General features: G+C 35.0%; 1 protein-coding gene across 1 annotated transcript; it reads left to right on the forward strand.

Moving 5' to 3' along the window:
* The first annotated feature begins 4367 nt into the window (after positions 1–4367).
* LOC127074694 (cell division control protein 2 homolog 1) lies at positions 4368–10577 on the forward strand. The gene is made up of 8 exons (NM_001426840.1): positions 4368–4563; positions 4661–4845; positions 5842–5962; positions 6684–6857; positions 7744–7907; positions 9180–9267; positions 9352–9405; positions 10310–10577. The coding sequence occupies exons 1-8, from the start codon at positions 4555–4557 to the stop codon at positions 10397–10399; spliced, it is 885 nt and encodes a 294-aa protein (NP_001413769.1). The 5' UTR covers positions 4368–4554; the 3' UTR covers positions 10400–10577.
* The last annotated feature ends 16963 nt before the right edge of the window (positions 10578–27540 follow it).

The following is a 27540-nucleotide window of genomic DNA, read 5'->3' on the forward strand; positions in this document are numbered from 1 at the left end:
CATTTGTAAAGCACATAATATACTATAACATGGTATAATAATAATAGTCTTTTACATTATCTTTCTAACGCATCCGTCCGCGTCCAAAACGGAGTTACAACACTCAAATAATTTAACGCTCTAACTTAATCAAGAATATAGATTAACATTTGTTCCTTGCACAAATATTCAACAATAAGAGCTTAGCCTAGTGGTAAGACATGTTCCATACCAAGGAGGTCTTGGGTTTGAACCTCATTGGTGGCATATTTTAATTTATCAAAGAATTATTTCATGTCAATTGATTGATCAAATGAATCAATCGATTAAATGGGAGATTTCTCATAAAATTTTAGTAAACCAATTGGTTCTTCAATTTTCTTCAAAAATTCATTCCAACAACCCAACCAACATGAGCATCATGAATACAAGAAACAACACCTTAATCCATCATAACATAACATCTATTCATATGGAAACATGAAAGATCACAAACAACATACAACAATAACTACAAGGCACCAGAAACAACACCTTAATCCATCATAACATAACATCTATTCATATGGCAACATGAAATATCACAAACAACATACAACAATAACAACAAGGCACCAAGGGAAGTATGAACACAATAAATACATCATGGATTCACACAAATCCTAACTCCCAAAGCATAAATTATTTCCCCCCAGAGGCTAGATCTATCTAAGAACTCACCTCTAACAAATGAAGATAGTGAAAATCATGAGTAGAAAGTGGTGATGATGATGAAGATGACATGATGATGGTGGTGGTGGTGGCTTCCTTCCTCTTTCTCTTTTCTTCTTCCTTTTTCCCTTCTCCTTTTCTCTACTCTTCCCCTTTCTTTCTTTCTTTCTAATATCTCTATGTCTCCTACCTACTCTTTCTACTTCTTATTATCCTCTTCTTCTTCTTTTCAATCCCCACCACACAAAATACATATATAATATATATAATATCAAGTAGTAATAAAATATTCCAATTGATATTTTATCTTCCAGTACCAATTGACCAATTATTAATGTTATCAAAAATGTTCTCTCTTGTACTTATTAATATTGGTCTGTCCCTTTTATTAATAATCAATCTCTTTAGAGTTCATTGGTTACTCTATTGGTCCCAATTGATAACACTTATAGCACACATGAGCTTAAATTGTTACAACTGATAATAGATAGAGTATATAGGAACTCAGTTGGTCTCAACTGACAACTAATTAAGCATTTAAGAAAATATGGGATATCACAACAACTGACTTTATTCAGTAGAATAAAACAATTAAAAAAAACTAAAAAATAGAAAAAAATAGAAAAAAAATTAATAAAAATGAAACAAAAATTAAGGGAAAATTAAACGAAAAGAATTTAACATTTATACATTTTTTATAAGTCCTGCTTTCTCATATGGCTCTAGCTTTTTATCCTTAAAGTAGTTAAAGTGATCAAGTATTCTTACTTGTTTTTTAATTCATATTTGTCATGATTTTCATTTACTAAAAGATTCTTCAACACTAATAAGTTATTATCTATTTCTAAGATGATCGGTCAAAGAGATAAATATATAGGAGCCAAGCATATGACAAATTAGTCACTAACTTCATATCACCACACACAAAATATTACTTTCTCATTGACCAACACAAGGAGTTTTAACTCATGATAAGCAAAATAAATACAACAAAATAGGTTCATAGGTTCAACATTTTTAAATAATAAAGAAAAAAATATTAAACATAAGAGTGACACTTCAACCACTTGCAATCTTCAACCAACAAAAGACATTGTGTGTCACACCTGATTGTACAATATTCATTCATAAGTGATGGGACGAGAGGCACATCAGACTCTGATTCTTCCTTTTTTCTTTGTTACTAACTCTTTTTGTCTAAATTTCTGAACCATTTTCTCATTTCTACATAAATCATTTTATAGACACTTCTCAACTTTGGTGTTGTCTCCAAACTTGAGTCTTGGGTCTCTTGATTATTCGACGAATTTCAATTTAAGAAAGATGACATTTTCCATTGTTTCCTAGTACTAGTACTATGATAGTACACAACTTACGAGGGAGACAACACATTTCAAATTAGGTATTCAATACTGTTGGGTGACATGCGGTAGCGTGCAAAACCAACCTTTTAGAACTTTGTCTTCTAGAGTTCATCCTTATCCTTTTAACTTTACAACTCAACCCTAACATTTTTTGTCTCAATTATGGCACGTCAGCCCTGTCATTATTATTCAAACCTTATACTAGTATTTTCTGACTCTAAGTCTGCTGAGTATTGGTCTTTAGATCTATAGCGTGACAAAATTTTTCACCAAAGTTACTCTGGCACATCAATAAACACATCAAAACTACAAGAAATAATACTTAGTGTGCTCAGTACTAAATGAGTTAAATATGTAAAAATATAAATAGGTAACTCTAATTAAACATAACTTCACTAAATAATTAAAGCAAAAAAAGATTAAATATCTCACAGTAAATAAGTTATCACTAAACCTAACCTATTTCTAACAAAATCTTTCTAAATGATAGGACGAACATCATTCCACCAACAATGAGATTCAATCCCTAAACCAATGCTAATGTGACTATTCAGGTAACAATGACCTTCTCGATAAATATGCGAGATGACAAAAGATATAGATTTATAGAGGAAATTATAATTGTTCCATCTGTTTCTTAGTCACCAAAGAACAATGCTGGACTATTAGAAGGCAAAAATGGGTAATTTCGAATTCGTTTCAACCCAATGATGGAACCATTTTATGTGATATGTAGTTTCAATGGCAATTATTATGACAAATAACTTAACATGGAGGGAAACTGAGATGCCAATATTTTCAAACAAAGCAACCAAGGATAATTGCATCATGATTTTGAAAAATACATTCACACTCTGCATGGTCGGGGATGCTAAGGGCAACATAATTCGTATTACATTAAATTCAACCAAATCAAGAAGGAGACCACAAAACTTCAAAATTTCCGAAACTTTTGGAAAATGTCATATGAATTTTGAAGGACTTTAAAATGGTGGATTCCATTATGGAGCCAACATAGGTCGAATTGGTAGAACTCCTAGTGAGTTAAACATTTGCCATGACCATGTTTGTAGCCTATTTTTTAATTGTTAAACCTTGCTTGATTTCTAAAGTGTCAAACCACATTAAAGATAAGGCCGACCCAAACATTTTAATGACCCTATTACTATTTTAAAAATAAGGCCTATAATAATAAATGATAATAAAAATTATAAAAAAGAATCGGTCATTAATAAATAAACATTGAGCAATTTAACATTTAAACATTAATTACTTCTTAGTGAAGCGGAAAAGTAATACTTTTTATCACAATGATTGTGTGTTCGAGTCTTCATAATAATATTTTTTGTGAATAAAAGAATTAAAATTATAAAAATCAAAATTTCAAAATCCTTATATTGCAAAATGTAGACCTATCCGTTAAACTATCATGTAAATCAATTATTCAATTCGCAAATATGTATATACTTTAACTAAATTATATATAAATTAATTGAACCCGATTTTTTATCGAGGTCCCCAAATATTTAAGGCCTTATACAATGGCTCATCTTACACACTCAGATGACCGACCCTAATTAAAGATATTGATTATTGATGACAGAAAAATCAACTTTCGACGCACACTTCATCAACGACGTGTTAGATAAATTAAAGTTTAGATTAATAATGCCTTTAAACCCATACCACATTTTAAAAGGACAAGCAAGAACAAAACATATGACTATTAGATTCTAAATTAGCTAAGAAAAGAAATTACAGATTGAGGAAAAACTCAAACCTTTATTTAATAAATTTTTATCCTTAAAAATATTTTTATAGAGGCGAAATTATTAAGTTATGTGTGCATGAGAACACTACAATCCACATATGTCACACCTAAATTCGTTGATGAACTCATTTCTTTAAAAATTTATCTTTAGATAATATGTAATTTATGATTTAAATTTAACAAATTAGTTATAAAATCAAATCAAAAACTATATTGGAGTTAGTTGGATTCATTATTCAATATGAAACCAACCTACCCACAAGCTCAACACAACACCTAGAAGTAGAAGTGTCGAACCATAAATAAAATTCTATTTAAGAAAATAGCTAGAATCAAATGAACCACAACCGTTGATTGTTTTTACCCTAATCTTCGATTGGTCATTAAAGTATCATCACGAGTTTCTCCCCGAAAAAATCACATTCATTGGCGGTAATAACTGACTTGTCATTGTTGACATGGGTATCCTTCTCAGTAGAATAAAAAATAAAAATAAAACTAAAAAAGAGAAAGAAATTAATAAAAATGAAACAAAAATAGAGGGAAAATTAAACGAAAAGAAACAGAAAAGAAACAAATAGAGAGCGTGAAGAAAAGTGAGAGAGACTGAGAAGACTCTGAACAAACAAGAGCGAGAGTTTTACTTTCTTCTCAGATCTTCAATTTCTTCACTCAATTTCAACCTAGAGCACAATCGCATAGCTTTTGATTCACTCCTTTTTGCTTGCTATGGACCAAGTAAATTCAATGCATCTGATTTTTAGGTTTCGATTTTCACTTCTTTTTGCTTCAACACTCTCCCTGATTTTGATTTTTGTGAATTTCGATTTTACAGTATGAAAAGGTTGAGAAAATTGGTGAAGGAACTTACGGTGTGGTTTATAAGGCTCGTGACCGTGTTACCAATGAGACTATAGCTTTGAAGAAAATTCGACTTGAACAGGAGGATGAAGGAGTTCCTAGTACTGCTATTCGTGAGATTTCTCTTCTTAAGGAAATGCAGCATAGGAACATCGTTAGGTATAAATTAGTACAACTCTCTTTCTGTTTATTTCTATGTTAAGTTAATTTTATGATGTGATTCGGAAAGTTAAAGAGGTTTTTTATTTTGTTAATTGGTGTTTTTGTTTTTTTAGAATTTTAAGTTTGATGTTTAATGTTAAGTTGGATCTGGAAAAGTATTGATGCTTATCATTATAGTGCTTTGTAGCACTGAAATCTCTGAAAAAATGCATGTAAGTGTTAGTGTCCGAAACCGACATGAAACTTGTGATTATGATTAATTTATTCATTTTTTTTAATTATTACCGGTTTTGACGTGTTAATGTCGGTGTTGTGTTTCTAGTGTCCGTGCTTCATAACAATGATTGACAGGAGGTGGCTTGATATGGTTCTTCATAAGGTCTTGAGGATTGTTTCTTGTAGATTTTATGCTCTGTTTGAAGTTTTTATTATATTCTCTATGTTTTTCTAGGTCTTGAAAATGCTATTGCCGTTGTGTGGTTAGTGTTGTTTGTTGTTATGTGTTTGTTTTCTGTGTGCCTGTGTTGATGTTTGATATTGGCAATCAATCCTTATCTGGCTTGGTGGGGTTGGACGTGTGGATCAACTAACAACTGTTTTTGATAATTTGATTCCATTTAGTGAATGTTCATGTTTGGCAAACTGGTCGAGCGATTGGTAAAGCTTTCTTAAGTACTTGTTGGATGGCTTTATGCTCTTTATTGTTCATGTAGTTGGGGGTGATTGTAGGATGCATTATCAATTGTGTGAACAATTTCATTATTGAGTATTACTCTTGAACTTACTAAATTCCTATATTTAATGTACTATGAGACATGAGTATAGCTTTATCTGTTATAAAAGCTTTCCGGAAGGCATACTTATGTGGTGTTGTGTAGTTTTTTTTTCAATGAATCATTTTCTTTCAACTATGATACTTTGTTAAATCTTAATCTTAATCTGTAGCCATTTCCTTCTCAAGATATGCTTGGTGGTTGTTTGTGTGGATGACAGGTTGCAGGATGTTGTGCACAGTGAGAAGCGATTGTATCTGGTTTTCGAGTATCTGGACTTAGATCTGAAGAAGCATATGGATTCATCTCCCGAGTTTGTAAAAGATCCTCGACAAGTAAAAGTGAGTGGCTTCTGTGAATTTTTTATCTCTCCCTCTCTTTGTTTCTTTTAAGATGTCACTCATGCTTTTGTTACTCAAGTTAATACTAAAAGAGTGGTCAAGAATCTGATTTGGCAATAAATTTTCTGGTTTTCTTATTCTAAAAGAGTGATTGATGAATTGCAGATATATAACAGTTGCAGAGGTTAGTAGATTACAGTTTAGCTTGTTAAATCGCAGATATATAACAGTTGCAGAGGTTAATAGATTACAGTTTCTTGGTTATAAGTTTATTTGATTATGTTTGACCAATAGCATTTTGGTTGGATCTCCCTTGTGTTTATAAATCAAGTTGTTCAAATACTATTTCATGTAGATATGATAAAATAGAGCTCTGTTGTGTTCGTTCAAGTTGATGTAGCATGGCTTATGGCTATATATAGACACTGTACTCAAATCAGTGCAGCCCTTGCTTATTTCCATGGTTATGGTTCTCTTTCATATTGCTTGCTCAACAGCCTCATTACATTAATGTACTATCCAAGTGTATCTAGTTATGTATGTGCTTTTACCTGCCAATCCTGTCCCTCCCTTCCCATTGTTTGTATCTTAACTTCTTGTTTAAGTATTTCCTCTTCACATTCATAATTGATATACAATATGATTAAAAAGTAGAGCTGCTAATTTTTGTGAACTTGGCCAGTTAATTTGGATTTTGAATTCTTTAATGATCCGTTTGCAGATGTTCCTTTATCAAATGCTCTGTGGAATTGCTTACTGTCATTCACATAGAGTTCTTCACCGAGACTTGAAACCACAAAATTTGTTGATAGATCGCCGTACTAATTCTCTAAAGCTTGCAGATTTTGGATTGGCCAGGGCATTTGGCATTCCTGTCAGAACATTTACACACGAGGTTTGTGTGCTTCCTTATATTTGCTTCTAGTCGTTCATTCAAGTATCAACAAACTAAAAAAAAAGGAGTGTAAACATGAATGAAAAATATAGTCCTCCTCTTGCTATTATTAGAGAGTAGTCAGATGACCAAAAGAGTATCACTGCTTGAACCAAGAGGACAGTGTATAAGAGAAGAAAATGGCTGAGATAAACGTGAGCACATGAAAATAAGAGGGCAGAATAAGAGAACAAAAAGAAACAAGAATCACAAATAAATCGAATAGATAATTAGGGTAGATAAAGGGATGGAATAAGAAAAAGGAAAAAAAGAAGAAAAAAAGGATGGACTCAGATGTAAAATAAGAGAAAATGAAAGGTAAAAAATAGAGGACAACAAGAGGTTAGAATAGAAAGAATCGAAGTCTCTAGAGATGGGATGTTGCCATTTCTCTGGAGATGGATGAGGAAAGACTTGAGTGGAAATGGGGTTTCAAACAAGGAAATGGGGTTTCAACTTTCAAACTTTCTTGTGTCGGGTTAATATCATCAGTTGAATCCATCTCTCTTTCTCTGTGTTTCCCCCTTGGTTTCTGCCATTTCGAGTTGTGCCCTGGGTACCATGAGAATGGTGGCTGCCACCTTGATCCTTTATTGCTAGGGTCATGGGTATGTACTACTGTAAGCCCTCACTAAGTCTTCTAACAAGTCTCAACCTTGGCACGGGGAAGCCTCCCCTTTCCCAAACTTTGGTTAACCTAGAAAACATATGTATAATCATTTTGAATAGAAACAATTAAATTAACTAAGAGCGTATTAGGAGTACATGTAAAGTCTTGCGTAAAGGTGTTATTAAATATGGTAAACATATTTAATACTGCTTCACTGTCATTGATGATTGTTTGTAGGTAGTTACACTATGGTACCGAGCTCCAGAAATATTGCTTGGATCTCGTCATTATTCTACCCCAGTCGATGTTTGGTCAGTGGGGTGTATATTTGCAGAGATGTCAAACCGACGACCTCTATTCCCCGGGGATTCCGAGATTGACGAATTATTTAAAATATTCAGGTGAATATCTTTATTTCCATAAGTTTATACTTGGTAGATCATTTAATCATCTATCATCAGATAATGCATCTTTTATTAACATTTATAGTGATCAATTAATTATTTTTGTATTAAGTAAAGTCTATAAAGATTTCACGAGTTTATGTGGACTCTTGAGTTTGACAAGGCAAATGATGAAAAAATATGAATGGTTTATTGTACGATATGATTTACAATATGCCATGATGGTATTGCGTGATCAATGTAGTTGACCTGACTTAGTGGGAAAAGGTTTGTGTAGTAGTTACTGAGGTGGATGTTCGTCCCCTTTAGAATTTGACCGTTGTGCTAGTTTTAGTATAAATTGTAGTCATGGCATGGTTCCTGCACAAACTAAAATTGTCATTGACTCTTGAAATCTTCAAGCCGAGCTTTCATTCATAGTTATTTCTTCAACATTTCTTGCCATCCTTTGCAATCAATCATTATAGTCTACATTTAACTACAAAATTGGTTAGCTTTGTTTTTGTTTAAGTTTCTGTGTCTTTTCATTGTGACTATGGCTGGACTTTGAGATGTGCAAGCATCATGTTTTAAATGATAAACATGATTAGCTTTAAGAAAAAGAAAAAGAAATGAAATATGAACAACTATCTTGATTGTAACTGGACTTTCAGATGTGCTCGCATTTTGATTCAAATGATGATAAACATTATTAGCTTTAAAAAAAGAAAAGAAAAATAAACGAAATCTAAACATCTTGTTTCAAATGATAAACATGGTCAGCTTTAAAAGAAAAATATGAACAACTTTGTCTTGATTGTAATCACTATGATTATTGTATTTGAACTTGTAGAAAACCAGCAATTCTATTAAATTTTATAATCAGTTCATTTATAAATTTCTTTTGGGGAGGTAATGAAGAAAGCAAGACTTTTTATTTTTATTTTTTTGGTTTCAGGATGTTATGGTTGTGAGGGAAGTGTTTTTCAGTGAGATTTGAATTCTGAGATAGCATTTCCTTCCTTTTGCTATTTTCCCTACTTTTTAGTTTAGCCTCTCTTATTTACTGGCTGAAATGGATAGCAAAGGAGTTCTTAATGGTGATTTTTTAATTTAACAATTTCTGGAGCATGCCATGAATTTGTAAATTCTAGTTGACATAAACATCTGTTAGTAGATTTGAAGAATGGGACCATAGGAAAACATTCCTTACTTTCTAACAGGGATGTATATAATAAATAATCAAATTTGCATAGTTATATATTTACGTATTGTTCTTTATATATGAAGAATCTTGGGTACACCAAACGAAGATACATGGCCAGGAGTAACTTCATTGCCTGATTTTAAATCAACATTTCCCAGGTGGCCAGCTAAGGTAAACAAATTGCTGTTTGTCCTTCATTTGAATTGATGTAATCTTTATTACTATAATAATTCAACCTTATCTCATACTTTGCAGGACCTAGCGGCCGTGGTTCCAAATCTTGAGCCAGCTGGTCTTGATCTTCTTTCTGTAAGTGCAACATGTGATACAATATTCTTTTTCTTTGCCATTATTAACAATTAGTGCAATAATTTATATCTCATTGCGCCCGACTTCAGTCTCTTAGGCCCCTCAGTCTGAGTCTGCATTATTGGGATAGAACAAAAGCTAGTTTATTTTATTTTGTTTTTAATCATCAGACAGCACTTTCTAGTTTGCTGAAAAATCAAAAAACCAGAGAAATATATTTAGAAGCAAATATATAAAGATAAAAATTAGATGGTAGTCATTCTTTATGTTTCTGATCCTAGCTTCGAAAACACGATACTTAATGATGTTAAAGATTATCATTTATGGGGAACTATGGGATTCTTACTATTAGGTGTCTGGATCATAACAAATGACATAATTTCTTAATAAAAATAATGGGCAGTGCTCGAGATTTCCAGCCATTAAATTTTCTTGTTTATTTTTTTGGTCGTAAACATGGCAATTTTTATTTATATTTTCATTTGCACAAAACACTTGTGTTAGAATGTTTCAATGCTGAGTGTTTTCCATCATTCTTTTAGTAAGGTTAAAGCAATTGAAATCAGAGGGAAAATTTCTTTGGTTATTAATCTTAAACAGAAATGCTAGTTCGGTCCTTAAATGCCTTATGTCTTTTTTGAACATTTGTTTGTTCCCTCCTCTGGGTTTCAAGCTTGTTTAGGCATCCTCCGTTTGGTGGAGTATTCCACTATTTCATTTATCTAATGAAATAGATCCCCATGTATTAACTTTTAATCATCTATCAGTTTTTTTTCCCTTCTCAATTTGCATGAATTGTTTGCATTTTGGATTTTAGATACTGAAGCATTTTAGTTTGTCAGGAATTTCTATTATTTTTCTATGGCGCTGACCGTATTGTATATGTTCATCTATTGTATTTCAGAGCATGCTTTGCTTGGACCCCAGCAAAAGAATCACTGCAAGGAGCGCCGTGGAACATGAATACTTCAAAGACATTAAATTTGTACCCTAATGCCACATCTTAATGGTAAAGGTGTTTATAGCAATATGTGCAGAATTTATGAATTTTGATTTTGCATGAAATGCGTGTGCTATTTTTGTTATTTTCAACGACTTGGGATACTGTCAGATTTTAATTTTTTGTCCTAAAATATTTCAGATTCAACTCAGTGTGATATGATAATTTTGCATATTTACCTTTTTTTTTTCCAATTCTGAATACTAATATACAGGTAACTGTTCAATTTGCTTGATTTATGATCATGCTTCATGCAGAACCTATACATTTCAAGATGTAAACTTTTTCCAATGCACAATTATTATTTCAATGGGAAAGTAAATTTCAAAATCATATTTGCATTGGAGGCCGATAGGTTACTTTTTACAGTCACGGTGTTAGTTTACCATGGTAAACATTATTTTAAAAATATATCCCTGGACGCATCTAAATTACACATCCCCAAAATCATATGAGCTTTTAGTGAGTTATTCTATGTTGTCTAAAAATATTTTTGAAGATGAATCTCCGAGTCTATATTAAAATTAATCTGGATATGTATTTTCAGACTCATTATTTATTTTACACAGTAAAAACTAGTTTAATGCAACTAATGTGAAAGAAAAAACATATTTTTTTTAATCATGAACTGCAGTTTCTTTAATTCCTTTTGATGTGATAAAATATTAAAATAATAAAAGTTGATTGAGAATGAAAGAAAGTTTTGTTTAAAGTGTTTTGATGGAATAATAGTGTTTGATCATGAACAAAAATATGAAAGGATATTATTTTATTTATTTTTGAATATCCATTTTCAGAAGTGTGGCTCAATCAACTTAAGATAAGGGCGCTTTAATCCATTGAAAACATACTACAATGGTGATTTTATAGATGCATCTTTATATTAGTTATCAACTGAATATTATCAATGGTGAATAGAATAGTTCTAGATGGAGTATGGTGTATTTAGAGATATATCTCTATTATATAAAATAATATATAAAAGATTAAAATCCAATTTTCAGTATGTTGATACTTACCTTTTGGAATAGAAAAAATAATACTCCTTATGAAGAATTTTTTTTTTAAATATCCAAAAATTTCAAAAAAATTTCAAAAATATCCAATTTTTCAAAATAATTACACAAATGGCCAAAATTGGCCATTTTTTACCCTTAGGCGCCACCCTAGTTGGCGCCTACCCTTAATGGGGAGGGCAAGTCGCCACTAGGGGTGGCGCCTATGCCCAAATCCATTTTTTTTTTTTTTTTTTTAATGTTTTTTTTAATGTTTTTTTTTTTTTTTTAATTTTTTTTTATTTATAAATTTATGTTTTTTATTAAGTATATTAATTTATGTTCACACATATATTTTGTCTAAATTTTTTTATTTATATATATATATATATATATATATATTAATTTATATATATATATTAATTTATATATATATATATATATTAATATAATTTATAAGTAATTAATATTATTTGTAAATTTTTGGAAAAAAAATTAATTTATATATGTATAAAGATATGATAGACAATATTTTTAAAGATAAAGATAAAGATATAAAGATAATAAACAGAAAATATTTTTATTTAAATAATAAACAAGGCAAATATTACAAAGATATGATTAATCACATATGATGCGGTCCCTTGTACGATCCGCACGGGGGAGGTCTAGTTACTCGCCTAGACGGTTCACGTGGTGGTGGTGCTTCCCTATTACCACCCCTTGCCCTAACGCGCCCCCTTGCCGCTTGCCGTTGTGGTTCGGTCGAAGTCCCTTCAGTGCTGTAGGAAAGACGGGTCCCCTCTGCGCCCTCGAAGCTTTGTCTCGGTGGGACAAACTGACTACTGCTGGGTGCGCCCTCGAATTGTGGTCTTTGGTAGTTTAGGGTTGAATCGGGTTGGCCAAAGTGCAATGTTTGTTGTGGTGTGTAGTAGTCCTGTTGGTAGTCCTCTTGTATACCCGTGTCGGGGCTAGGTGGAGGACTGGAAGAGCTTGGGAAATTGCCGTGTTGGAATTGTTGGGATTGGTGGAAGTAGGGGGATTGATATTGTGGTAGGTGTTGGGACTGTTGATGGTGGTGGGAATGTTGAGTTTGTTTTGGTAGTCTTCATGGTATTGGGATTGAGTTTGTGGTATGTATTGTTGATTTGGTTGGGGGGTGGACATGTGTTGTGGTTGTTGTTGTTGGTAATATGGTGGTGGTGGTTGTTGTTGGTAATAAGGTGGTGGTGGTTGTTGTTGGTAAAATGGTTGTGGTGGTTGTTGTTGGTAATAAGGTGGTGGTTGTTGTTGTTGGGAATACTGTGGTGGTTGTTGTTGTTGGAAATATGGTTGTTGCATCCGGGGATCGTCCAAATAGAACGGGTCAGACACAATCATTTCTGGATTGGTATTTGCTCTATACCATTCCACATATTCCCTTGTCGGCTTCATTTCGTTGGGCGCCACCGGAAATTGTAGAACATAGTGGGCACGGTCTTTCCACATTTTTCGAAACTCCTTAGCAAATTCCTTCCAATTTTGGGCATACCACTGGTGGCTGACTTTTTTTAGATGCCAAGGTTCCATGGACATTGGGGGGCCTGGGATGTCTTGATGCATTCCGAATTGAAGCTTGACACGGTCAGTTTGGTGCATCTCCACAGTGGTGAACCGCATTATGGCCGTTTTTGCTGTCCAAACAGCTGCATCTTCGGGGTTTGGTTGATGTTCCAATCCCAAATATGGCCTCCAAATAAACTGCAAAGAAAAAAGTAAATATGTTATTTATCGATAATGCATGACATTAATAAATCAGTTAGAAGTTGAGTGATTTAGTGGTAATACATCCTGTGCTCGGAGACGATCCAACAGTTGACGATAAAATATAATTTTATTTTTGGGGGTAAGACTGTAATCCAGTCCGGTTGTAATGAACCTAAACAAAAAAAGATAAATAATATTAGTTACAAATATTTATAGAATAAATATACAAAATGAAATAAGATCATAAATTTACCTAGTTGCGTAGGGGAAGGAGTAGTCATTAGGATTTTCTGGGGCTAGCCTCGGCAATCTCCACCACCCCCATGTTTGAAGCAAAAAAGAACATCCAGAAAATGTACAGTTCTCATTTTGTGCATTTTTACACAAAGAGCTATATAGGAATGCTAATACTGCAGAACCCCAACTATATGTGCTTATTCTATCAATGTCCCCGAGCAAACTCAAGTACATAAAATTTATGCTATTTCCCGTCCCTTCGGGAAATAGCAAGTTCCCAAACAATAGCATAATGTAAACCCGGGTTTTTATGACTTTTTCTTGTTCGGAGGATTCCTCAGTCAAAGTTATGGAGTCGTGGTACAATTGTAGGCTAGATAATTTAATACCCTGACCCCTTGCTTTGGCAGACCCCTCACCCTCGACCAGATCTACCCCCAACATTTCAACACATATTTGGTTAGGCTGTTGAACATTTCCGGTGACAGGCTTACCATCTATTCTAAGACCTAAAAGCATGTACACGTCCTCTAATGTGACGGTACATTCACCAGTTGGTAGGTGAAAGGTGTGTGTCTCAGGTCTCCAACGTTCACACAGAGCCAAAATGAATTTGGCATCAATGGTGGCATTTACGACATGCATTACATGACCGAAACCCGCACGCTCTATGTAAGGTACGCACCATGGGTCTGGATAAGGCATTGGGTGTGAACGTTGACGAAATTTCTTGGGATCCTTTAAAAACAAACAATATAAAAAATTATTATATTGGACTTTTAAAAAACTAACTACAAACATACGAAAGAGGCAATGTTCAAGAAAAACTTACGAATGAGGCAATGTTTGCCCTAGTTCCTCTGTGTTCTTGGCCCATGGTAAGAAGCGACATGACTGCAATGTAGGAAGAAGCTTGGTGGATGAGAAGTTTCGCCTGAGTTCTCTGAATAAAAGTGTTAGTGGTAGATGAAAACTTGCAAGAATGACCCTCTATTTATACTCTTTTTCAAGTAAACTGAATATGCAAAAATGTGACAAGTGTAAGGCATGCGTGGTAGTGTTGGCATGCATTGGTGGAATCTGATGATGCAGAAACGTGACAAGTGTGAGGCATGCGTGGGAATCTTGCAGAATAGGTGCAGACTACGTGGCAGTGTTGGCATGCATAGGTGCAGACTAGGTGGGAGTTGTCTTGTCTTGGGGAAGACTTGGTGGAATCTGATGATGCAGAAACGTGACAAGTGTGAGGCATGCGTGGGAATCTTGCAGAATAGGTGCAGACTACGTGGCAGTGTTGGCATGCTTAGGTGCAGACTAGGTGGGAGTTGTCTTGTCTTGGGGAAGACTTGGTGGAATCTGATGACGCAGAAACGTGACAAGTGTGAGGCATGCGTGGGAATCTTGCAGAATAGGTGCAGACTACGTGGCAGTGTTGGCATGCTTAAATTGAATACTTCATTTAGTTACGCCATACTAATTGGCGTATATGTGTTATAAAAGTAGAAAAAGTCCAAAACACCTGCATGGGATAGGTTGGAATGCATTAGTACAGACTAGGTGGGAGTGTTGCATTCAAGGGTGTGACACGTGTAAGGCATGCGTGGGAATCTCTGAGACTTGGTGGTGAAGACTTGATGGGGAACAGGCATGCATGGGAATCTCTGAGACTATGTTCAGGCTAGGTGGATAGGTTGGAATGCATTAGTACAGACTAGGTGGGAGTGTTGCATTCAAGGGTGTGACACGTGTAAGGCATGCGTGGGAATCTCTGAGACTTGGTGGTGAAGACTTGATGGGGAACAGGCATGCATGGGAATCTCTGAGACTATGTTCAGGCTAGGTGGATAGGTTGGAATGCATTAGTACAGACTAGGTGGGAGTGTTGCATTCAAGGGTGTGACACGTGTAAGGCATGCGTGGGAATCTCTGAGACTTGGTGGTGAAGACTTGATGGGGAACAGGCATGCATGGGAATCTCTGAGACTATGTTCAGGCTAGGTGGATAGGTTGGAATGCATTAGTACAGACTAGGTGGGAGTGTTGCATTCAAGGGTGTGACACGTGTAAGGCATGCGTGGGAATCTCTGAGGTATTCACAATATCTTCACAGCAATCTTCACACACATATCTTCACAGCAATCTTCAGTAAGATTCTTGCAGTATAAATATTCACACACATTTTCGCAAAGGTATTCACAATATCTTCACAGCAATCTTCACAAAACCTTGAAAATATCTTCACAAAACCTTCACAAAACCCTCACAAAACCTTCACAAAACCTTCACAAAACCTTCACAAAACCTTCACAATGTCTTCACAAAACATGTCATCTTCTTCACAATACAAAGTCAAAGCTCACGTCAACGGTGAGACTTATGAATGTGATAAGTCTGGCTTCCTATTTAGAAACACCGAATGCACTCGGTTTTGTCTAAATAGAGGAGCTGACTTCTCTTATCTGAAAAGGAAGATTGAGTCCAAACTAAGACAACCCGTGTCCCAAATTTTTTATCAACAACCTTTTTTTTCAGAAAACAACTCTGTCAAGTTTTATAAGTCATTGATTCAAAATGACATGGAGACACAATACATGCTTCGTAACCATGAGTACTCTGGTTACGACTACATAGTGTTGTACATTGTGTTGGAACAACCTCAACCAACTCAGAATATTCAATCACAGGTTATTGATCCTGTGATTGATGACGAACAAGATGCTGAGCACCACGTTGAAGACGATGTGGTTGATGATGCTGAAGACGTGGTTGATGACTTGGTGAACCGTCATTCTGAAGACGAAGACCAACCTCAAATACCTATAGCGCAACGCTACTCACCTCCTGCGCACTTCACAACACTTAACTTGGGCGAGGATGAGCCCTCATCAGATATGTTCTACAACCCATATATGAGGTCTGATGAGGACTTAAAGAAGGGTGACCAATTTCGGACCAAGGAAGAGTGTCTGTTAGCAATAAAGAACTGGCACTTGAAAAATTGTGTTGACTACGATGTTATCAAATCAAATCCGGAAAGATACGTTATTGAATGCAAAAATCCGGAGTGTGGATATAGGTTGATGGCATCGTACAAGAAGAAGCATAACGCGTGGGTGATAGGGTCAATATCTCAAGCTCACATTTGCGTCAACACCAACATGGCACAGGATCATCGCAAACTTAGCCATGACATGATCTGCCATTCCATATTACCTCTAGTTGAGGCTGACCCGTCACTGAAGGTCAAAACAATTATCTCCCATTGTGTGGCTGTTTTCAAATATACACCGTCATACAGAAAGGCTTGGTTAGCAAAAACCAAGGCAATTGAACTGGTGTACGGTAACTGGGAGGAATCATACAAACAACTACCACGCTACCTGGCTGCACTACGATTGTATTCACCTGGGACGGTTACTATAATGGAGACCTTGCCTGCACAATCCCCTGACGGAACTCGTCTAGAAGGTAATGGAATTTTCCATAGACTTTTCTGGGCATTCCGTCCATGCATCATCGGGTTCACATTCTGCAAACCACTTGTTCAAGTCGATGGAACTTGGCTGTATGGGAAATACAAAGGATCGTTACTGATGGCGGTCGCACAAGATGGCAATTCAAATATTTTCCCAATAGCCTTTGCATTGGTGGAAGGAGAAACGGCAGCTGGTTGGAGTTTCTTCCTTAAGAATCTTCGAACGCACGTGACTCCACAAGCTGGCATCTGCGTTATTTCTGACAGGCACGCCTCAATAGACAGTGCATACAATAATCCAGCAAATGGCTGGCATGACCCCCCGTCTACCCATGTCTACTGCATCAGGCATATTGCACAAAATTTTATGCGGGAGTTCAAGGATAACTTTTTGAAGCAACATTTGATAAACGCGGGGTACGCATTAAACCAGCCTGGATTCCAATACTATCGCCGGGAAATAGTGTTGGCAAATTCTGATGCAGGGAGGTGGATTGATAATATCGACAGAGCGAAGTGGACTAGATCGTACGACGATGGGGTGAGGTGGGGCCACATGACAACAAATCTTGTGGAATCAATGAACGGCGTGTTTAAGGGCATACGTAACCTCCCGGTAACCGCATTGGTGAGTGCGACCTATTTTCGGATGGCAACGTTGTTCGTAACAAGGGGCAGGCGCTGGAATGAAGTGTTGCAGACGAGTCAGGTTTATAGTGAAGCCTGCATGAAGTTTATGAGGCAGGAATCCGCCAAAGCCAGCAGCCATCGGGTTACGGAGTTCGACCGCCATGGCCACACTTTCAGTGTCAAGGAAACAATTGACCACAACCAAGGGCTGCCCAGACAAGAGTATAGGGTCCTAATACCAGACCGTTGGTGCGACTGTGGTCAATTTCAGGCGTATCGTATGCCTTGTTCCCATGTCATTGCAGCGTGTTCACACAGCCACTTCGATGCATTATCGCTAGTGTCTCCAATCTACAAAGTTGCAACATTGCTCAATGTATACGACAATCCCTTTCCGGTGGTAGCATTGGAGGCGTATTGGCCAGAGTATGACGGGGAAATTGTTTGGCACAACGAATCGATGCGGCGGAATAAAAGTGGTCGCCCAAATAGCAGGCGCATTAGAACTGAAATGGACGTCGCAGAGAAAATGCAGAGGAAGTGTAGCATATGTAGACAACTAGGGCATAATAAGAACAAATGTCCATATCGTGGATCTAGTTCCACAACTTAGTTTTCACTTTCATAAATCTGTGTACCAAAATCATTTTAAATTAAAGTTTACTTTTTATTCCAAATAGAAGATGACACTTGAACAACAAACACAAACATCTAACATTACAACACCAATTACTAAAACAAAAACAAATACTGGAACAAAAACAAGTACTAAAACAAGAACAAGTACTAGAACAATAACAAATACAACAACAACATGACAAACAACCATTAAAATCTAAGAAATTACAACAGTTAACACTATGTCGTCTGATCCATGCATCATTTGGATGCAATCAATGTCGCTTTCAACTTCAACCCACCAGCGTATCGTTTCTCCAGTTTCAAATGAGAACCTTGTTCTAAGCCTCTGAATCCTTCTGATGACTTCACCAGGTTGGTAATCTCCCTCTAACCAAGACATCAAGGACCTTTTTAGTTGGTCCAACGAACGGATGTTCCAAAATTTCATCTCCATTGGGGGTTTCAAAGGCGAGAAAATAACATGCCCATCCCTTTTTAAGATTACTGGTTCAGGATCCGGGCGCCTTGATGATGTTCGCTGCCATGACGACGGTCTTGGGGATGCCATGAACTCAACTTGATACAGAAGGTGGTAGGAAACAGTGTTGAAGAAAATGCAAGGAAATAACACTTTATTTATAGGAAAAGATCTGGGTTGTACACCAGTCTACCTAACCCTAATTCTCCCAAAAATTTATAAATAATATTATTTACTTATAAATTAAATTAATATATATATAAATTAATATATATATATATATATATATATATATATATATATATATATATATATATATATATATATATATATATATATATCTTGTAAATAAATATTTATATATATTAATTAAATGTGTATAATATTAATTGTTTATAAATTAAATTAATATATATATATATATAAATTAATATATATATAAATTAATATATATATATATATCTTGTAATAATTTTATTTATATATAAGTGTTAATATAAATTAATATAATTTATAAAAAAAATATATTTATCAAATATCTAATATTTAAAAAAAAAAAAACTAAAAAAAAAAATTAATAAAACATTTAAAAAAAAAAAAAAAAAAAAAAAAAAAAAAAAAGGGATTGGGCATAGGCGCCACCCCTAGTGGCGACTTGCCCTACCCATTAAGGGTAGGCGCCAACTAGGGTGGCGCCTATGTACACAATTAGGGCAAATTTTGCCCATTTGTGTAATTTTTTTGAAAAATGGGTTAATTTTGAAATTTTTTTTAAAATTCTGGATATTTAAAAAAAAAATTCCCTTATGAATTGTCATTTTCCCATGGGGACCCTCAGGTACTTGAGGGATAGAAACTCGTGCTCCAAAGGTATATCCATTCCATCCTTTTTAAAGGAGAGAATAATTTACCTCCTACCCTTATTCAAATGTGTCAAACATTCTAAATTATTCTTGGTACTATTAACAAATCATTTTCAAAATAATTCTTGACGTGCAAATTCAATATGATTTTATTGGAAAGCAAATTGCTTTTAGCAAAGTTAAATTTGAGTTTGTTGGAATAGAATTATTTTTCAATAAATATAATTTCAAAATTTAACAAATTCTAAACTTAAACTAGCTTGGGGATGAAATGGACTAACATAACCCACATGCACATACAACGTATGGAATGGAATTTAAGACATTGTCTTACATTGTCTTAATTGTCTTACTCATGAGTAAAATATATGATTTCACTTCAATTAAACTTACGAAATTTTAGATAATGATCAAATACCGCACCATATACTATGTGTAACATTTTCACAAAAGCTCATAATTGTGTTAAATAAAACAAAATTACACAAAAAATTTAGTTAATCTATAAAATAACAGTATAATCTTATTATTAAATAAAATAATAATTTATTTAAACAAATATAAAACTATGATTAAATTTAAAGAAATCACATAAATATAACTAACGAAAAAGGCTTGAAAATGAGCTATCAGTTCACCTTCCACCACTTTTCTTCTCCAGACCCTCCATAAAATACATATCCACTTCATTTACATTCACATTCCACTAAGATTTATGTCCTCAAATTCTAAATCCAATTTATTCTCCAAAACATTCTACAACTTTCTTATCTTGATATAATTGGGTGGAATTTTTCAGATTAACTTTGACTACGGAAAAACTTATTTTTATCAAACATATCTTTAAAGTATCATTATCTTATCACACAAAAAACCATCAACTTTCTTTGCATAAGATTTATTGAACGCCCAATTAACAAATCAGAATTTGTGTTTAAGATCAAGTACCACAACAAAATATATATTGATCTAGGCCGATCATAGCGACCGCGACCGACTACTCTAAATAAATTGTATCTCTTTCAAAAAATTTACAGCATATGAAGATCCTCATTTTAATGTTTATAAAAGTTTTCAAATACATTAACATTCAACGCTGCATGTTACTCCTAACAAATAGTGAATTTATTATTCTCTCTAATATATATATATATATATATATATATATATATATATATATATATATATATATATATATATATATATATATATAACATCAAATTCAGGTAACAAGGTTCAAAAACAATTTAAATTTTTTTCTTCTTCACATAATAACTTGAGCGTTGGAGTGAGAATCTTACAGGTTAGTCCCCTCTCCACTGCACCAGAAGCTCTTATCCACCATCACTTCCTATCCTCACTCCATTTATGATTCTAGAATGGAACAATGACACAATATGTGAGAATCAACTTCTAATTCCCTCGTTCTTCACAATTCCATGACGGCTCTTCAGTTCATCTGTTTGTAACCTTCTCAGGTCACCAAACCAAGAGCCTTCAAAATCGAACGCGAAGATCCGTTCCATTTTATCTAATTTAGCATTGCTTCAACTCTGTTTTCCTGAATTTCTAGATCTATGACTCCCACGCTTTCCAGCAATGGATGGATCTAAAGCCACTCGCTTTGACGTTGCGCAAGAAGCTAGCGCCGTTTTCGCAACTCAAGTAGATATTAGTCAATCATCTATGCCTTCTCAGCGAAACATTGCGAATCATGGAGAAGAAGTTCTGTTACATCCAGATCTGATCCATATTCCTTAGATATTTGGATCTATTTAAGCCCTTTTGATCGCTCCTCTGATTCCACCTTCGATCTCACAACCTGAGGCCTTATCTGGCTTCCAGTTATTGCGAGCTAGCCTTGGACTCCAAGGCACTAACGAGATGATGATCAACATGTATACCATCCTCAAGTAGCAACATTCACAAGTAATAGAAGAAAGTTTAATTTGCCTTGAAGAAAGCATCCACAACGCGCCTCATTGAGGCAAGATCATTCAAGAGACCATATCTCAGAGAGCTCACACTACCGATCCAGAGACGACCACGAAAAAAATAGACTAATCTCCTCAATCTAAGCATAATCAGAGGAGCAAGAAGAATCCTAGTCCTCCCTAAAGCACCGAGGGAGATCGAGGAAGTCATGCTCCTCCCTACACGATGAAGAAAATCGGCAGTCGAGGATTCAATAGAGGCATCCATTGTGCACCAGGATTTTGGAAATCAAGATGCCAAAATCCACAGAGAAGTAGCCTAAGCTTGAGGAGTATGATGGAAATGGAGATCTAGACGAGCACGTACAACTCGCCAATGAGCGGTTGAACTACTTCAATGTTGAAGAATCATCCAAACGTAATTGTTTTCCATGACTCTGGTCGGAATGGCCATATTATGGTTCAATGGTCTACCCGATGGGAGCATTAAGTCATCAACCGATTTCTGTGAGTGGTTCTCCATGCATTTTAGTGCCCAGAAGCGACGACAGGTGAATGAAGCCACTTTGAGAAGAATTATCCAAGGGAAGAAGGAAAGCCTACGGTCTTACATCGAACAATTTATGTAAGTTACCTTTGAAGTCAAGGGGGGGTGGGGGGGAAGAAGGCCTTAAGTGCTGGATCTTCGAAATTGCATTTTGAGGGACCACACCTTCAGGCCGCAGATAAGAAGGAAAAATGTAAGAACCACTCAAGAGATGCTGAGAATAGTTGAGTCTTATATGATACTGGAAGAGAAAGTAAATACACGTTTCGACAACCCCGCATCTTCCTAGACTAACACCAGCCGCCCAAAAGGAAATGAGTCCCACTAGAAGAAGGACGAGTCTGATCAAAGTATGCAGGGCCGATACAACAAGTTCATTCTTCTATCTGTTTCTCGAGAGAACATCTATCAGGACTGCTCTATCACATAGTTTCGTAAAGGTATAATTGACCACCTTATCCCATCAGAGAGACATCTCAGATAGATAAGTCAAATTACTTCCATTTTCATAAAGGTCACGACCATAACATCGATGTCTGCATCGAGCTGAAGGATGCCATTGAAGGATTGATCAAGAGGGGCCTATTAATCGAGTACGTGAAAGAGGGAAAATGAGTTAGGGAAGAATCGCCTAAAGGTAAATTTCACTCGAAGACTGCAGATGCTGGGATCAACGGTGAGAGAAAAGAGGTCAACAAAGGTGATGACTTCTCGACAAGTGTACCGATAATGTCACAGTAATAAAAAAGATCGAATCCACAGGGAATGCTATTTAACAAGATAATATTGTGCAATGCGTAGAAAATACTAAACTAGGGGGGGGGGTCGAGTTGCAATACGAAAAGTAAATAAGAGTTTTAAACATAATTATAAAAGCGATCTGGTTGTGTTTAAAATCCCCTAATTCTCTATTGTTGATGTTTAATGCCTTGTATGAATGATCTTATCACTATATACCCACGGTGAATTAACAACTGATCCCTCACGAAATAACTCATTAACCACTACTCATAGGTTTCTATCCCTAGTCCGCTAGCATAAGCTAGGTCTGGCGATGCACAAAACATTAGTTTCCCTATGCCACTTCTCAGGGTCTCTTATTCCTATTCAACAAGTGTAAGTAAAATAATTACTATAGGCCTAACACATAGACTAATGGTCAGTATTTCCTATGTGTCCACAATCAATTTAAAAGAGTATCTCACATAAAAATCATTAATAACAATAAGCAATTGAATGGAATTATAGATCAAAAGGTTCATACAAAGTCAAATCAACATATTACCCAACAGTATTGAAAAAGGTTCATCCCACACAACCTAACCTAGAGGAGCTTAGCTACTCATAATTCAAATTACAATACCATAATTGATAGATGAAAGTAGCATATGAATTCCCTTGAAGTAATGGCCTCGAATGGCTTCAAATTCCCTAAAAATCTCCTTTGATCCTCTCCAAATCGTGCTTTGCTCTCCAATTTTTGTAACCCTTATCAAAGTGTAAAATTTCCCCTTAAAAGGAGCTCATAATGTATCAGACGCGTCAAAAAAAGCCCAAAAAAGGGACCATCGCGCGCGTGATGACTTTAATCATGCGTGTGATGTAGCTTTTATGGCCCTATCACGCGCACGATGGTGCATGTGATTTTTCCCGAAGTTGTACTTTTTTGCTCCTTTTTCACCAAACTTTTCACTAAGTCCATAATCTTCACACTTAACTATTTTTCCTCATCCTTTGGTCTTTCTTATTCATTTTAGATAATCTTTCACTTGTTTTGATCCAATTCTTCAACTAAATTCATGCAATGACAGACTGTCATCACAACCTCAAACTTGAATCGTTGCTTGTCCTCAAGTAACTCACCTACAATTGCATATTTCAATAGAAAAAAATCATCACAATAATAATTAAACATTAAAATATTAAATATTTCTTTTACCTGACCATCATTCTAGCTTCCAACTTCTATCCGACGAATTCGAAAAACATCCTCAACATTGATGAGTACTCAACTTGTCTCTCAAATCACTTTGACTCACTTAATGGATATGGTTATCTCTCAATCAACATGCCAAATTAATTATGCTTAGCTTGATCATGTTCTAATATAGTTCATCACAAAAATCACAACGCACACATTATATGTCTTTTTAGGTTGTAACTTGGCTTATGTTTGGGTATGATATTTTGGAAAAGTAGGTTTAAACCTTTAGAGTTAGGTGCCTAGTTCTCCTTCTATCATCATACCTCTTTATTCCTTTTGTTGGTACTAGAGATTTTTGGTCCTTCTTCTACTTTCATTATTTTTCTTTTCTCCTTTTTTTTTTTGAAGTGTCTTTTTCCGCTTCTGTTTTTCCTCATAACTTTTGAAAATTTGAAATTTTGGCCAATACTCTCTAGTACCCCAACCCCAAACTTAAAACTTAGTTCACTTCCAAGAGCAACCCCAAACTTAATATTTTTTATACACTTGAGGAACTATACTTCTACCTAACTCTAAAGAGAGGGTGAAAAAAAAGATCTTTCAAGTCATATGGCTAAGAATTTTAGGCTACGTCACAAAAAGAAAGGATAAATCTCAAAGTAATTAGCAATGGATATACTTATTACTACATGGTGGTTTAAAAATTCTCAAAGTTATAAAAAAAACTGCCTTAGTGTGTGTCAGTCAAACCAGATGAACTTAATCAGAAATAGATCAAACTAGATAAAGTAATAATGCATGGATACACTCATAAAGAAAGAAAAGTAAATAATGGAATTTATTTGGCTCAAATCTTACTAGATTTGGTATCTGTATGCTGAGTATAAGTCCGTTGATTCTTTTCTCATCCTTTACCTTCAAGTTGCTAGTTTCTATTGTGATGATCAAGTTTATTTTGGATCATCTGTTCAATGCTAAAGTGTTAAACTTGCAAATCTGAAAAAAAATACAACTACAAACTTGTTCATTAAAGAAATCATGGATCATCATGTAAGGGTTATGCTCGAGTAGCTAATTCCTCTTTTAGAAGGTCTTGAGTAAAAATAAAGAAAATTCCGCAAAACAAAAAAACGGGTTAAAACCGATGGGTTGCCTCCCATCCAGTGCTTCTTTAAGGTCCTAAGCCTGGCCTTTCAATTTTTGTGTTAGAGTGGCATATATGACAAGAAAAACACATCATCCTTCTTCTTCCTTTTGTTTGGTAGGAATTCCATCACTCTCAAGAATTAAAGGTTTTTCTTCCATATTCTCTTCAGTTTGATAGTATCGAACAAGGCATAAATCTCATTCAATACTTCATCTATTTCTCCTCTTTTATCAGTCTTGTTGCTAGGTGTATGACTATTCTTTTGTTGAAGATCTTGTAGTTGGACATCTACATCTAAACTGATTATTGAAATTGAAGCTTCATCAAAAACCATATAATTTTCATATTGCATTCTTGTTCTTTTCCCACATATAATTTTCACATCCGCTTCTTCTATTCTTGCTTCTATTTCTTTATTAGATAATATGCACTTTCCTTCTTATTTCTCTTTTTCAATTCCTCATTCATTGACGACCTCACATTCCTGTTTGAATTCTCTTTCATATTCCTTATCTCTGGGACTATCTAAAATTTTCCCATCGAACTCCCCACTAGAGCTCAGTTTTAATGCTAATTGGCTAGATACTAGACCAAGTTTCATAACTAAGTTCTCGAAGGATGCTTCCACATCCCTTTGCAAGGGTTCTTGCAACCTGTTGATTTTCCGGAAATTAGTTTGATGACTTCTGATTTTCTCAAAATTAAGTTGAGTCATCTTTATAAACTGAGTCAAGGTTTCTTCAAGCTGAGATGATGAATCCTCCTCCCACGAATGATCAGTGTAAGGATATGGCTCTGAATAATTTGTCGCATTTTGTTGAATTAAAGTTTTCGCTGCAAGTTTCTTTGAATAAGCTTCAAACTTTGCCAAGGTAGCATAAATGTCCTCTTGCATGATTGTCTTGACCTTGCATACAAAACAAAAAGAAGAATACCTTAGTAACAAAAATAAAACTAAAAAGAGAAAAAATTAGAAAGAAAAAAAAACTAATTACAAAGAAGTATTTACAATTGAAACCAAAAATAAAAGTAAAAAAACAAAATTAAACGTTGCACAAGCGCCGCCTTGTTAAAATCATCAATAATCCCCAATAACGATGCTAAAAATTGATGACTTCTCGGCAAGTGTGCCAATAATGTCGCAGTAATAAAAAAGATCGAATCCACATGGACTTCTATTTAACAAGACAATATTATGCAATGCGTAGAAAATACTAAATTATGGGGGGGTTTTGAGTTGCAATGTGAAAAGTAAATAAGAGTTTTAAACATAATTACGAAAACAGTCAGGTTGTGTTTAGAATCCCCTAATTCTCTATTATTGGTGTTTGATGCCTTGTATGAATGATCTTATCACTATAACCCCACGATGAATTAACAAAACCCTTATAACCGATCCCTCACAAAATAACTCACAACCACTACTCAGAGCTTTTTATCCCTAGTCCACTAGCGTAAGAAGAGTTAGACGATGAACAAAATGTTAATTTCCTATGCCACTACTCGAGATCTCATATTCCTATTCAACCAACATAAGTACAACAATTGCCCTAGGTCCAACAGATAGACTAATGGTCAACATTCCCTATATGCCCACAATCAATTTAAAAGAGTATCTCACATAAAAATCATTAAGAACAATAACCAATTGAATGACATTATATATCAAAAACTTCATACAAAGTCAAATCAACATATTACTCAATAATATTAAAAAAGGTCCATCACACATAACCTAGCATAGATGAGCTTAGCTACTCATAATTCAAATTACAATACCACAATTGATAAATGAAAATAACATATGAATTTCCTTGAAGTAATGTCCTCAAATGGCTTCAAATGCCCTAAAAATATCCTTTGATGCTCTCCAATTTTTGTAACCCTCATCAAAGTGCAAAAATTCCCCTTAAAAAGAGCTCAGAATGGATCAACCGCATCAAAAAAAGCCCAAAAAGGGACTATTGCACACATGATGACTTGCATCGCGCACGATGCATCTTTTATGGCCGTATCGCATGTGCAATGCTGCACGATGGTGCGTGTGATTTTTCCTAAAGCTGCACTTTTTTTTGCTCCCCCTTTCACCTAACTTTTCACTTAGTCCACAATCTTCACACTTAGCTATTTTTTCCTCATTCTTTGGTCTTTCTTCTTCATTTAACTCATCTTTCACTTATTTTTGATCCGATTCTTCGACTACATTCATGCAATGACAGACTGTCATCAAAAGGGAAGTGCCTATTCATCACTGCCATCATTGGAGAATCACCTCATGCAAATATCACCTCCAAGGGGACTATGAAGAGGAAGATAATCAAGGTGATGGAAGCCCACAAAAAGGACGGAGGTACCTCGGTGAAGACCTCTAAATGGGTTAATGTTGAAGGTAGAGAAAAACAAGAAAGGGGAGTTTGAATTGTTTTTAACTAAAATAAAGACTTTTTGAAATGAGACACAAGCAAAAACAAATAATATCAACACTGAATTTTATATTGGTTCGCTTGAAATTTAAAGCTACTCCAGACCACCTGGCCA

Source organism: Lathyrus oleraceus, chromosome 1 (assembly GCF_024323335.1).
Source record: "Lathyrus oleraceus cultivar Zhongwan6 chromosome 1, CAAS_Psat_ZW6_1.0, whole genome shotgun sequence".
NCBI lineage: Eukaryota > Viridiplantae > Streptophyta > Magnoliopsida > Fabales > Fabaceae > Lathyrus > Lathyrus oleraceus.